Below are 13,019 nucleotides of genomic sequence, written 5' to 3'. Positions count from 1 at the left end.
ACAATACATGTATGTTTTGCTCGATAAAGTTCATATTTATATCCAAAAAACACATTTTACATTGTCGTGTAATGTTCAGAAATGTTTTGCCTCCCAAAACTTCCGGTGAATGAGCACATCAATTTACAGAAATACTCATCATAAACGTTGATAAAATATACAACTGTTATTCAAAGAATTATAGATACACTTCTCCTTAATGCAACCGCTGTGTCAGATTTCAAAAAAGCTTTACGGCGAAAGCAAACTTTGCAATAATCTGAGTACAGCGATGATCTTGATGATCTTCATCGGAATGCACTCCCAGGAATCCCAGTTCCAGAATAAATGTTTGTTTTGTTCGATAAAGTTTATCTTTATGTCCAAATACCTCCATTTTGTTCGCGCGTTCAGTCGAGTAATCCAAATTCACTGTGCTCGCGCAGTAAGTTCAGACGAAAAGTCAAAAAAGTTATATTGCAGTTCGTAGAAACATGTCAAACAATGTATAGAATCAATCTTTAGGATGTTTTTATCGTAAATCTTCCATAATATTCCAACCGGACGATTCCTTTGTCTTCAGAAATGAAAAGGAACACACCTGACTCGTGAGCGCACACGATTGAGCTCATGTCATTTTCTCAGTCATCTGACTCCATATGCTCTTATTCTCTCCCCATTCACAGTAGAAGCATGAAACAACGTTCTAAAGACTGTTGACATCTAGTGGAAGCCTTAGGAAGTGCAAAATGACCCCACAGACACTGTATTAGATAGGCAATCACTTTCCAGATTTCCACACTTCCTGGTTGGATTTTTTCTCAGGTTTTTGCCTGCCATATGAGTTCTGTTATACTCACAGACATAATTCAAACAGTTGTATAAACGTCCGAGTGTTTTCTATCCAAATCTACTAATAATATGCATATCCTACCTTCTGGGCCTAAGTAGCAGGCAGTTTACCATGGGCACGCTTTTCATCCGGACGTCAAAATACTGCCCCCTACCCAAGAGAGGTTAACCTCTATGGGCTAGGTGGGACGCTAGCGTGCCACCCGTGGTGCACTCCATCAACAGCAGGTGCATTTCAAGAGCGGCAAATTTGAATCCAAATAAATGTCAAAATTCAAATTTTTCAAACATACAACTATTTTACACCCTTTGAAAGATAAACATCTCCTTAATCTAACCACGTTTTACGATTTCAAAAAGGTTTTACGGCGAAAGCATAAATTTAGAGTATGTTAGGACAGTACATTTACAAGAGTTGTGTGTAATGTTTTGTCAATTCAAAGACAGGGTCACCAAAACCATAAAACCAGCTAAAATGATGCACTAACCTTTTACAATCTCCATCAGATGACACTCCTAGGACATTATGTTAGACAATGCATGCATTTTTAGTTCTATCAAGTTCATATTTATATCCAAAAACAGCGTTTTACTATGGCATTGATGTTGAGGAAATCGTTTCCCTCCAATAACCGGCAGTCAAGTCAGCGTCACAAATTAAATAATTAAAATTAGAAAACATTGGTAAAATATTATATTGTCATTTAAAGAATTATAGATTTACATCTCTTGAACGCAATCAACTTGCCAGATTTAAAAATAACCTTACTGGGAAATCACACTTTGCAATAATCTGAGCACTGCGCCCAGAAAAATACGCGTTGCGATACAGACCAGACGTCATGTTGGGGAGATCTAAAATCGAAAATACTATGTAAATAATCCATTACCTTTGATTCTCTTCATCAGATGTCACTTCCAGGTATCACAGGTCCATAACGAATGTAGTTTTGTTCAAAAAAGCTCATCATTTATGTCCAAAAATCTCCGTCTTGTTCGCACATGATCTAAGCCAGCCGGACTTCTCGTCATGAACGAGGGGAAAAAATATATTTACGTTCGTTCAAACATGTCAAACGTTGTATAGCATAAATCATTAGGGCCTTTTTTAACCAGAACATGAATAATATTCAAGGTGGACGAATGCATACTCTTTTATAACGTATTGGAACGAGGGTACCCAACATGAACTCGAGCGCCAGGTGTCTAATGGGACATCATCGTTCCATGGCTCTTGTTCGGTCAGATCTCCCTCCAGAAGACTCAAAACACTTTGTAAAGGCTGGTGACATCTAGTGGAAGCAATAGGAAGTGCCAAAATATTCCTCAGCCCCTGTGTTTTTCAATGGGATAGGTTTAAAGTCAATACAACACATCAGGTATCCACTTCCTGTCAGAAAATGTCTCAGGGTTTTGCCTGCCAAATGAGTTCTGTTATACTCACAGACACCATTCAAACAGTTTTAGAAACTTTAGAGTGTTTTCTATCCATATATAATAAGTATATGCATATTCTAGTTACTGGGTAGGATTAGTAACCAGATTAAATCGGGTACATTTTTTTTATCCAGACGTGCAAATGCTGCCCCCTAGCCCTAACAGGTTAACTGACTTGTCTAGTTAAATGAAGGTTACAAAAAAATATATAATAATTAAAAACAAACAATCCCCTCTCATGGATTACAATTAAACAGATGCAACTGATAATTGTGGCTGATACGATTGCAGACAGAACACCGTAATGCCATTCATTGCAGTAGGAAGAGGTGTCAACTGAATGACCCATTTTTGTTTGGGAATACAATCCTGTTCCTTCTCACTACCTGGCAAATGAAGGTTATGACAGCTTGTTAACTTGTCTTTTTTTATTGTAGAATGGGAGGTGAGGATGCAGAGTCCAGATTCTGTGAACACAAGAGGCTCAACATGTCCACACTGAGGATGACCTGGGAGGCCAAAGTGCAGCTGAAGGAGATCCTCATCAACTCTGGCTTCCCTGAGGGTAATTGTTTTTACTGCGTCTCATATGACACCATTTTCCCTATAGTGCACTACCTGGTCAAAGGTAGTGCACATTATTGGGAATAGGGCAGTGGTGTAAAGTACTTAAGTAAAAATACTTTAAAGTACTACTTAACCTCTATGGGCTAGGTGGGATGTTAGCGTCCCACTCTATTCAACAGCCAGTGGAATCGCGTGGCGCGAAATACAAATACCTCAAATGCTATAACTTCAATTTCTCAAACATATGACTATTTTACACCATTTGAAAGATAAGACTCTAGTTAACCTCTTACATCTAGACGTTCCGCTAGCGGAACACCTGCTCCATTATCTAATGATGGGCGTGGCGCGAAATACAAACTCCTCTAAAATACAAAAACTTCAATTTTTCAAACATATGACTATTTCACAGCATTTTAAAGATAAGACTCTCCTTTATCTAACCACACTGTCCGATTTCAAAAAGGCTTTACAACGAAAGCAAAACATTAGATTATGTCAGCAGAGTACCAAGCCAGAAATAATCAGACACCAATTTTTCAAGCTAGCATATAATGTCACAAAAACCTAGAAGACAGCTAAATGCAACACTAACCTTTGATGATCCTCATCTGATGACAACCCTAGGACATTATGTTATACAATACATGCATGTTTTGTTCAATCAAGTTCATATTTATATCAAAAACCAGCTTTTTACATTAGCATGTGACGTTCAGAACTAGCAAACTTCCGGGGAATTCGCTAACATTTTACTAAATTACTCACGATAAACGTTCACAAAAAGCATAACAATTATTTTAAGAATTATAGATACAGACCTCCTCTATGCACTCGATATGTCCGATTTTAAAATAGCTTTTTGGTGAAAGCACATTTTGCAATATTCTAAGTACATAGCCCAGGCATCACGGGCTAGCTATTTAGACACCCGGCAAGTTTAGCACTCACCAATATCAGCTTTACTATTATAAAAGTTTCATTACCTTTTGTTGTCTTCGTCAGAATGCACTCCCAGGACTGCTACTTCAATAACAAATGTTGGTTTGGTCCAAAATAATCCATCGTTATATCCGAATAGCGGCGTTTTGTTTGTGCGTCCCAGACACTATCTGAAATGGTAAATCAGGGTCGCGCGCATGGCGCAATTCGTGACAAAAAAAATCTAAATATTCCATTACCGTACTTCGAAGCATGTCAACCGCTGTTTAAAATCCATTTTTATGCAATTTTTCTCGTAAAAAAGCGATAATATTCCGACCAGGAATCTCCTTTTAGCTAAACTGAGGAAAGTAAACAAAGCTTTCGGTCGACGCGGGCACGAGCCTGAGCCTCACAGTACTGTAACCAGCCACTACCCAAACGCGCTACTTTGTTTCAGCCAGAGCCTGCAAAGCCACGATTCAGCTTTTTACCGCCTTCTGAGACCCTATGGCAGCCGTAGGAAGTGTCACGGGACAGCTAAGATCCTCACTCTTCAATAAACAGAGACAAGAAGAACGACACCTTGTCAGACAGGCCACTTCCTGCCTGAAACCTTGTCAGGTTTTTGCCTGCCAAATGAGTTCTATTATACTCACAGACACCATTCAAACAGTTTTAGAAACTTTGGAGTGTTTTCTATCCATATGTAATAAGTATATGCATATTCTAGTTACTGGGTAGGAGTGGTAACCAGATTAAATCGGGTATGTTTTTTATCCAGCCGTGAAAATACTGCCCCCTAGCCATAACAGGTTAATCTAACCATATTGTCCGATTTCAAAAAGGCTTTACAGCGAAAGCAAAGCATTAGATTATGTTAGGAGAGTACATAGCCAAAAATAATCACACAGCCATTTTCAAAGCAAGCATATATGTCACAAAAACCAAAACCACAGCTAAATGCAGCACTAACCTTTGATCTTCATCAGATGACACTCCTAGGACATTATGTTATACAATACATGCATGTTTTGTTCAATCAAGTTCATATATCAAAAAACAGCTTTTTACATTAGCATGTGATGTTCAGAACTAGCATACCCACCGAAAACTTCTGGTGAATTTACTAAATTACTCATCAAAAACGTTGACAAAATACATAATTATTTAAAGATTTATAGATACAGAACTCCTTTACGCAATCGCTATGTCAGATTTTAAAATAGCTTTTCGGCGAAAGCACATTTTTGCAATATTCTGAGTACATAGCTCGGCCATAGCTATTCAGACACCCGCCAACTTCGGTTTCACTAAACTCAGAATTACTATTAGAAAAATTGGATTACCTTTCCTGTTCATCAGAATGCACTCCCAGGACTTCTACTTCAACAACAAATGTTGTTTTGGTTCCAAATAATCCATAGTTATATCCAAATACCTCCGTTTTGTTTGTGCGTTCAGGTCACTAGCCAAAGGGTAACGCGCGAGCGCAACAAAAAAATTCAAAATGTTCCTTTACCGTACTTAGAAGCATGTCAAGCGCTGTTTAAAATCCATTTTTATGCTATTTTTCTCGTAAAATAGTTATAATATTCCAACCAGACAACGTTGTATTCATTCAAAGAGGGAAAGAAAAAAATGGCGAGGTCTCGTGAATGCGCATCTCCAGTCTCTCTGTCACCAGGCAGTCCACTGACAAACTCTGCTGCTGTTATTTGCCTAGAGACAGTAGACGCGTCAATCCGGTTTCTGAAGGCTTTAGAGAGCCAATGGAAGCCTTAGAAAGTGTCACGTAACAGCACAGATACTGTAATTTCGATAGAGATGCAACAGAAGGACTACAAATTGTCAGACAGGCCACTTCCTGCTTGGAATCTTCTCAGGTTTTTGCCTGCCATATGAGTTCTGTTATACTCACAGACATCATTCAAACAGTTGTATAAACGTCAGAGTGTTTTCTATCCAAATCTACTAAAAATATGCATATTCTCGTTTCTGGGCAAGAGTAGTAACCAGTTTAAACCGGGTACGTTTTTTTATCTGGCCGTGAAAATACTGCCCCCTAGCCCAGACAGGTTAAGTGTTTTTTTTGGGGTATCTGTACTTTACCATTTATATTTTTGAATACTTTTACTCCACTACATTCCTTAAGAAAATACAGTACTTTTTACTCCATACTGTTTCCCTGACACCCAAAAATACTTGTTATATTTTGAATGCTTAGTAAGACAGGAAGCTGTCCCAATTCACGCACTTAAGAGAACAACTCTGGTCATCTCTACTGCCTCTGATCTGGGGGACTCAATAAAAACACATGCTTTGTTTGTAAATTATGTCTCAATGTTGGAGTGTGCCCCTGGCTATCCAAGTTGTGCCGACTTGTTTGCTTAATATATGGAATTTTAAATTATCTATACTGTACATTTGATACTTAAGTGTGTATTTTAGCAATTACATTTAACTTTTGATACTTAAGTATATTTAAAACCAACTACTTTTAGACTTTTACTCAAGTAGTATTTTACTGTGTGACTTTTACTTGAGTCATTTTCTATGACAATTGGGTCCTTTTTCCACCACTGGAATAGGGTGCCATTTGAGACGCACTCCATGTGAACAACCCAATAGTATTGCAGTGTTGGCATAATATACAATCACGTCTGAAATTGTTTTAAAATGTTTTGGTCTTTTCATTAGAGTGCTTGATGACACAGATGTTCAATAACGTTGGACCCGACAACAACCTTGACGTGGTCATCTCTCTCCTGACGTACGGTTCCTATCCCAACGTGTGCTACCACAAGGAGAAGAGGAAGATTCTCACCACTGAGGGGCGCAATGCCCTCATCCACAAATGCTCCGTCAACTGCCCCTTCAGCAGCCAGGACATGACCTACCCATCACCGTTCTTCGTCTTTAGCGAAAAGGTAGGATCTCAAATTTATAGGTCAATAACTACATAATATGAATATACTGGTGTATCATAGGTTGTATACCCTTTTTTTCTTGTTGTGTGAGCTAAAAGTGTCAATGTTTAGATATAAAAAAAAATCATCATCAAATTGGTGTACAAGCTGCAAGCAACCAAATGTATTATTTTTTTTTTTCCGCCAGATCCGGACTCGAGCCATCTCAGCCAAAGGAATGACACTAGTCAGCCCACTCCAGCTGATCTTGTTTGCCTCCAAGAAAATCACATCAAACGGGGAAATCATTGAACTGGATGATTGGTGAGTGTTGCTACTATCTTTTAAAGTGGTGCAATAGTAGAAATGTATGTTTTTTTCCTGCCTTATATACCTACACTACTAAAAAGGGGGTTGTGAGATCAAGCTGATAAAACCACTTTGTATTCACAGGATCAAACTGAAGATACCGCATAACGTGGCTGGCTGCATAGCTGCTTTGAGGGCTGGAATGGAGGCACTTGTTGTTGAAGTCACCAAAGACCCTGAGTACATCAAACAGCTGGATCCCACAAACGAGCGCATGCTCAACATCATCCGCCAAATCTCCAAGCCCTCCGCAGCTGGGCTTAACCTCATGGTCAACAATAAACGGTAAGATAAACACATCTCAGCTCTGGGGGGGGGACATTTAGTGTGCATCCCAAATGGCACCCTATTCCCTACACAGTGCACTGCTTTTGACCAGAGCCCTAGCAGCCATAGTTTGCTAAACATCAACAAACATGACATGCCTTACATACTTGTAGTAGTGAAGCCATGTAGTGGTAATAATGGATTAGTTTATTCTGTGTAGATTATCAACATTTGTGCACAGTAATAGGACAGCATTGTGTTTTGAATACCAAATACAGCTGGTTTACATGTCTTGTCCTTATCAGTTTTGGAGATGGTCCACGTCCTCCCAAGATGGGCAGGTTTGACGGAGGAGGCGGAGGGTACCAGGGAGGAGGTGGCGGCTCTGGATACAGGGGAGGAGGCGGCTCTGGATACAGGGGAGGAGGTTACAGAGGCGGTGGAGGATACCAGGGTGGCGGCGGATACAGGGGCGGTGGTGGAGGTTACAGAGGTGGGGGTGGTTATGGAGGGGGGAACAGGGGTGGGGGTGGTTATAGAGGGGGGAACTGGGGTGGTGGTTATGGAGGGGGGAACAGGGGTGGTGGTGGTTATGGAGGGGGGAACAGGGGTGGTGAATACAGAGGGGGCCAGGGATATTAGGGCATTTGAAGGTTAGCTTTTTAGATGTTGTTCATTCATGATGTTTGACTGTTTTTGGCTGTAATGTTAGAAGTGGGTTTATGTAAGGATATTTTAGTTTTGCCTTTTGTGACCCCCCCCTGGTATTAAGCATCAAAAAACAAATAGTAATTTGTTGTTGTTTGGTTAATGGAAAATTCCAGAAGTATTTCATGTCATGAGCCTAATTTTGTCAGTGATATACAACTCATGTATGTTTCCTGCCATTACTAAGTAATAAAATACACATTTTTTCCAACACTGCCAGATTTCCTTAGCAGTTCCTCTGTAAAGGTACAATAAGGAGCACAATTCATTTTGAATAACACATTTAATTGAAATGTTCATAGGGCCAGTGCATACAAAAGCTGGGATCTTTCTGAAATGGATATGAACACAAATATATTCTAACACTTGAAACAAATCAATCTACCTAAAGTAGTAACGTATGTTACTGAGCAACAGCTACGTCCAATAATATTGTCAGTCTGGTTACTTCAAATTGTTTTAACTATTGTGTACAACACATTTATGCTGCAATCCTAGACTCAGGAATTCACCCACATTTTGCGCAGCAAGCCTATATCACCCTTGGTGTTTGACTCCAGTTTGTTTGTGGTGATCTCCAAACTGAGTTTCTGCAGGGCCTTGGAAAGATAATCTGTCTCGTTCTTGTCCCCACTGGCTGTCTGCTCCAGGTCCTCACTCGCTTTATACAGATTGTCAGGAACAAGAATGGTCACGCCATACCCGTGGTTATCATGAATGTGATTGTCTGTCAGCTTCAGCTGGGGCTGAGGGAGAACCTGTGAATAGAAAACAAGTTTTTCACTTATCTATCCTTGGTTTTCTACTTGAGTTGACACCAAAATAACAGTGACGCTTACAGCCACCTATTTAATTAGGTCTCAGGCTCTGCTTCACTGTGCCACACTTATTACATGTACTACGATATCACAGATGTATTCATCATGCTGCTGACAATCTAGGGTTCCTCCTTGATTTAAAGGCTTAAATTGATTCCTTCCCCAGAATCCACACTACGTCACCTCACTGGAATTTAGTAGCACTTCCACCTGTACATTTGTGTAATATATATATTTTCCCCTCACATGGAACAGCCATAATGCTGTAACTGGAAGTACTGTATATACCTTGAGATTGATTCCACCCTGTGAACCTTTTGAGTCTTTCGCCAGCTGGTTGCTGCAGTGATGGATTTCATTCCGATGCAGCTCTGCAACGCTGCCAGGGTACAACTCCACCCCTGCACCCTGAGAGTCATCAATGTCAAATAAATCTGTGCTCATTTTCTAGTATGTCTTCAGAACTTTCTGTTCTATTTTGCATGTGGCCCCTTAATTTACAATTACATGACTAAATCAACAATCAGATAAACCAAATAGCATTTGATTTGTATCTTTCAAAATGACAACTCTACCTTTGCACCAGAGATCTCACAGTTCTTCATGACCAGAGAGGCTCCAGTCAGGACACACACTCCTGTGCCTTGACACTTCAACACGCAGTTGTCCAGGGTCAACTGTCCCGACTCCACCACAACAATGCCATCACAGGTTCCATGCTGCACCAATGTCAGGTTCATGAGCATCACCTTGGAGGCTTTGGATGCCACAAAGTTGTCATAAGATGGGTCAGAGTAGAACAGCACCTCTTTCCTTTCTCCTTCTCCTGCAGAGTATAGAACCATTGAGGCATGAAGGTCAACTAACGCTTAAGTATCATTTGTCAGGTGTTAACAATGTTAGCTTTACTTTAACGGATATACAGATATTTTATTATGGCCATGAATATTAAAAAAGTTTGATTGTATTTACCCTTAATGCTGATGTCGTCTGTGAGGGATGCCAGTGCAACTGCGTGGTACTCTCCTGGGAAGACCACAACCGTGTCCCCAGAGAAGCAGGAGTCCAGAGCGGCTGACAGACTGTCATGCTGCTGGATCAGAGTGTCCGCCGAGAAGTTCTTGATCTGGGGTCACAATGAAATAAAGTTTTGAAATAACTGAGATAAGCTGCAATATATCAAGTTAAAAACAATCATTTTCACGACAAAAAAATTACATGACTGCAGATTCAGCACACCAACCATGTCTGTTGTCATTATCTGGGCAACAATGTGTGTCACAATCCTTCCAGATGTTCTCTGTCCCTTTCTGCGTTTGTAGATCCTTGGATAGAAGGGTCCATGGCTCCTAAAGACATTTAAAATCAACACTACGGCTCATAAGAACTGCTGACAAAAGAACAAGATTAGCTGAGCAGCAATACTAGCTGTTTTACACTATGTCAGCATTAGTAGTTGGATGTTGAGAAAAGCTAGGACCAAAGATCATATCTTACCTGAGTCGCAGGTCTTCCCAGAACTTCAGGAGCCCACAGAGCATTGACATTTCGTAGTACTTTTTCCAGCACTCCACAGCCTCCCCTGGTAAGGCCTCCCCACGGATTTTGGTCTGGAACTTTGTCAAGTCCAGTCGTTTGCTTCGGTACTCCTCCAGGGTCTTGCGGTATCGCTCGCTGATTGGACCAGGAATGGTTCCATCCTGAATGTCAAAATAACTGCAAACAAATACACCGCATAGTCCAGGTGAACATCATTCAACACAGCAGTGACACCATATCTAATCTTTGTGGCTTGTTTTTGGTTGGCTCTGCTGAAATGCGGAGGGTATGCTTACAGCTGTATGCGTTTCTCAATGAGTCCTGCATACTCGTCACATTCCTCCTCATCATCCCAGTCCCTCCAGAGAAAATCGTAGAAAAACCTGCAAGGAAGCATGAAGACAAAATCTGCAATTGGGATTTACACTGTATTAGAGGAGTTCCCTAATGTTATTCACCTTGCATGTTCCAGATACTCTGCAATGTTGTCTACATCAGCTCCCATCCCTTGTATGGGGTAGACATCCAAGATTGGCACAGAGTAGTCATGTTCCCTCAACACATCTTCAACCAACTCTCTTGGTAAGTTGGCAATGTTTGAGGAATATGGTTCTGCCACAGAAACGGACACTCGAAGAGGGAGGCTTTTTCCTTCGCATGGTGTACAGTTGACCTAGACAGCCAAAGTTCAGGTTTAGGAAAATGGTCAGACACATTGCATCCCCATTATGGCAGAATTGGGGATATGGTACCGTGATCTAGACCTGGGTGCTTAGTGGTAACTTCTTGAGCCATTGTTAAGATGTAGCTAGCTACCGGTATTTGTTTGAAACGCTAATGTTAGAGGTAGCCCCTGTCAACTAAATAATGTTAACTGTGCCTGTGGCGTTAGCAAGCTAATGATTGCCGAGCAAGGTCATTAGTATTAGCGAATGTGAGCCACATAGAAATGGAATGAATAGAACAGGTGTCCCCATTCAAGTCAATGATAGCATAATGGGTGGACTGGCAGCAGTTGAGAGTGTACCAACAGGAGAAAATCAAGAAGTAAAAGCAGAAAGTGTAGCCATCAATATGTGCTGTGATTTGATTAAACTCAACTGACATTACAAAAAATACATTCCTTTGCATGAGCCTAATCAGTTATCATTTGAATTAACATTCAACATTACCATGGAAATGATTTCATCACAATACTAGGCAGACATTTGCCATTCTATTCATTCTATTTCTATGCTGAGCCACCTGTATCTAAATATTTGAAATTGTATCTGGATGTAACAACAAAACTACTAGCTAGTAATGTCAGTAATTAAAGGTTAGTGATATCAGGGACAGCCTAAACCCTAACCCTTATGTGAAGCATCCGGTTGTCGTTTCCACTCACTACCAAATATGGTGACGATAGGTAGCCCAGTGGGAGAAGAGGGAGCGAGATGGATTTTGGCCGACATTATGCAACATTTCTCATCGATGAAACATTTGATCTCAATACGGTTTTCTGTACCCAAACTTGAATTTGTTACGAACCGAGTGGACTACGTTTAGCAGATTATACCCTTTGCCAAAGAAAAAAAAGTGCGTTTAGGAAGGCAGTGGCGAATTGAGTTACTGCACACGCGCACTTCAGAGTAGGCGTTCCCTAACGGAAATATGCAAATACATGCTACAACGCGCCAATAGGATCTCGCTAGCTAGTGCTTGGTTCTTCCCATTAAAACTAATTTGTTCCCTTTGGAAACGACCAGCTGTAGTCTATCTTTGGTTAGTTATAAAAAAAATCTTTGCCTTAACCCTTTTAATGTTGAAGTTAAATGGGGTAGGTAGTGGAACGTCCCAGTGATCCCGTATAGCAATAACCGTAATTAAATTATCTAACTTACGTCGACAAGCACACCCACGAATGGCAGGTCCCCAATATCGCAGTTTACCAACAGGACTTCTGGGGAAGTTTTCCACACTGCAGTCCAAGAGCGTTTGCTGGCAAGTTTTTCTATTATGTAGAAACTTATAGCTTCATCTGCGTCTTCTGCCTGTTAAACATGCAAATAAAACATGTGTTAGCGTACTTGACTGTGAACATTGTTGGGTTGTCGGTCCATTAATTAGCTAACTGGGTAGCTAAAGTAAGCGAACGTTATTACTAGCTAGCTAGATCTAGCCACTTACAGAACACTGGCCAATAATATGATCGCAAAACAGAGCAACACGTTCATCGTAGGTGTATGTCTTGTTGGAGATGAAAATTTCTGGCAAGACTTGGGCCTCTTTAGCATCAAATGGCTCTTCGCTGTCAGGATTTGGCGCCAGAAGTTTCCTTCTCATAGGGACTTTATTCCTTACGATTTGAGGAGAGTCAGAAGGTGAACCATCATCATAGCTTGGCACCTCACTGTTCGGAATAGTACTGGTATGAGACTGGGCCTTTTCATGGGCCATCTCACTTGAGACAGGTTTTTTAAAATGTTCCTTGCTTGCTTTCTGTGCTGTTTCATCATGAAAATCTTCCAGAGGAAACAAAGGATCAGGGGCACAAGTTGCCATTGTATAGGATTTGCTAATAAAATTGATTCTTTTCGAAAATAAACCTAGTTCGCTTGCTTACCGTTTGCTAAAGCCAACGACTTTTGCCGCGAGCCTGGGTTGGTTCAGA

The 13,019-nt window shown here is 40.6% G+C and overlaps 2 protein-coding genes across 2 annotated transcripts in view; one reads left to right on the top strand and one right to left on the bottom strand.

The window, feature by feature from the left end:
- The window catches only part of dhx9 (DEAH (Asp-Glu-Ala-His) box helicase 9), a 31,691-nt gene extending 23,466 nt beyond the window's left edge, over positions 1-8,225 (top strand). The window contains exons 24-28 of the mRNA XM_014190662.2: positions 2,706-2,833; positions 6,457-6,686; positions 6,874-6,989; positions 7,119-7,319; positions 7,607-8,225. Coding sequence (XP_014046137.2) covers positions 2,706-2,833; positions 6,457-6,686; positions 6,874-6,989; positions 7,119-7,319; positions 7,607-7,943 — 1,012 coding nt within the window. The 3' untranslated portion in view covers positions 7,944-8,225. The remainder of the gene's footprint in view (positions 1-2,705; positions 2,834-6,456; positions 6,687-6,873; positions 6,990-7,118; positions 7,320-7,606) is intronic.
- A 59-nt stretch (positions 8,226-8,284) lies between these two features.
- Positions 8,285-13,019, bottom strand: LOC106599429 (testicular spindle-associated protein SHCBP1L). The gene is made up of 10 exons (XM_014190664.2): positions 12,536-13,019; positions 12,250-12,399; positions 10,825-11,039; positions 10,663-10,749; positions 10,325-10,543; positions 10,071-10,176; positions 9,800-9,953; positions 9,403-9,653; positions 9,116-9,235; positions 8,285-8,767 (listed from the first exon to the last, which is right to left on the bottom strand). The coding sequence occupies exons 1-10, from the start codon at positions 12,908-12,910 to the stop codon at positions 8,510-8,512; spliced, it is 1,935 nt and encodes a 644-aa protein (XP_014046139.1). The 5' UTR covers positions 12,911-13,019; the 3' UTR covers positions 8,285-8,509.

The sequence above is a fragment of the Salmo salar genome, chromosome ssa03 (assembly GCF_905237065.1).
Source record: "Salmo salar chromosome ssa03, Ssal_v3.1, whole genome shotgun sequence".
In the NCBI taxonomy this organism is placed as follows: Eukaryota; Metazoa; Chordata; class Actinopteri; order Salmoniformes; family Salmonidae; genus Salmo; species Salmo salar.
This window is presented reverse-complemented; position numbering and strand designations above follow the sequence as displayed.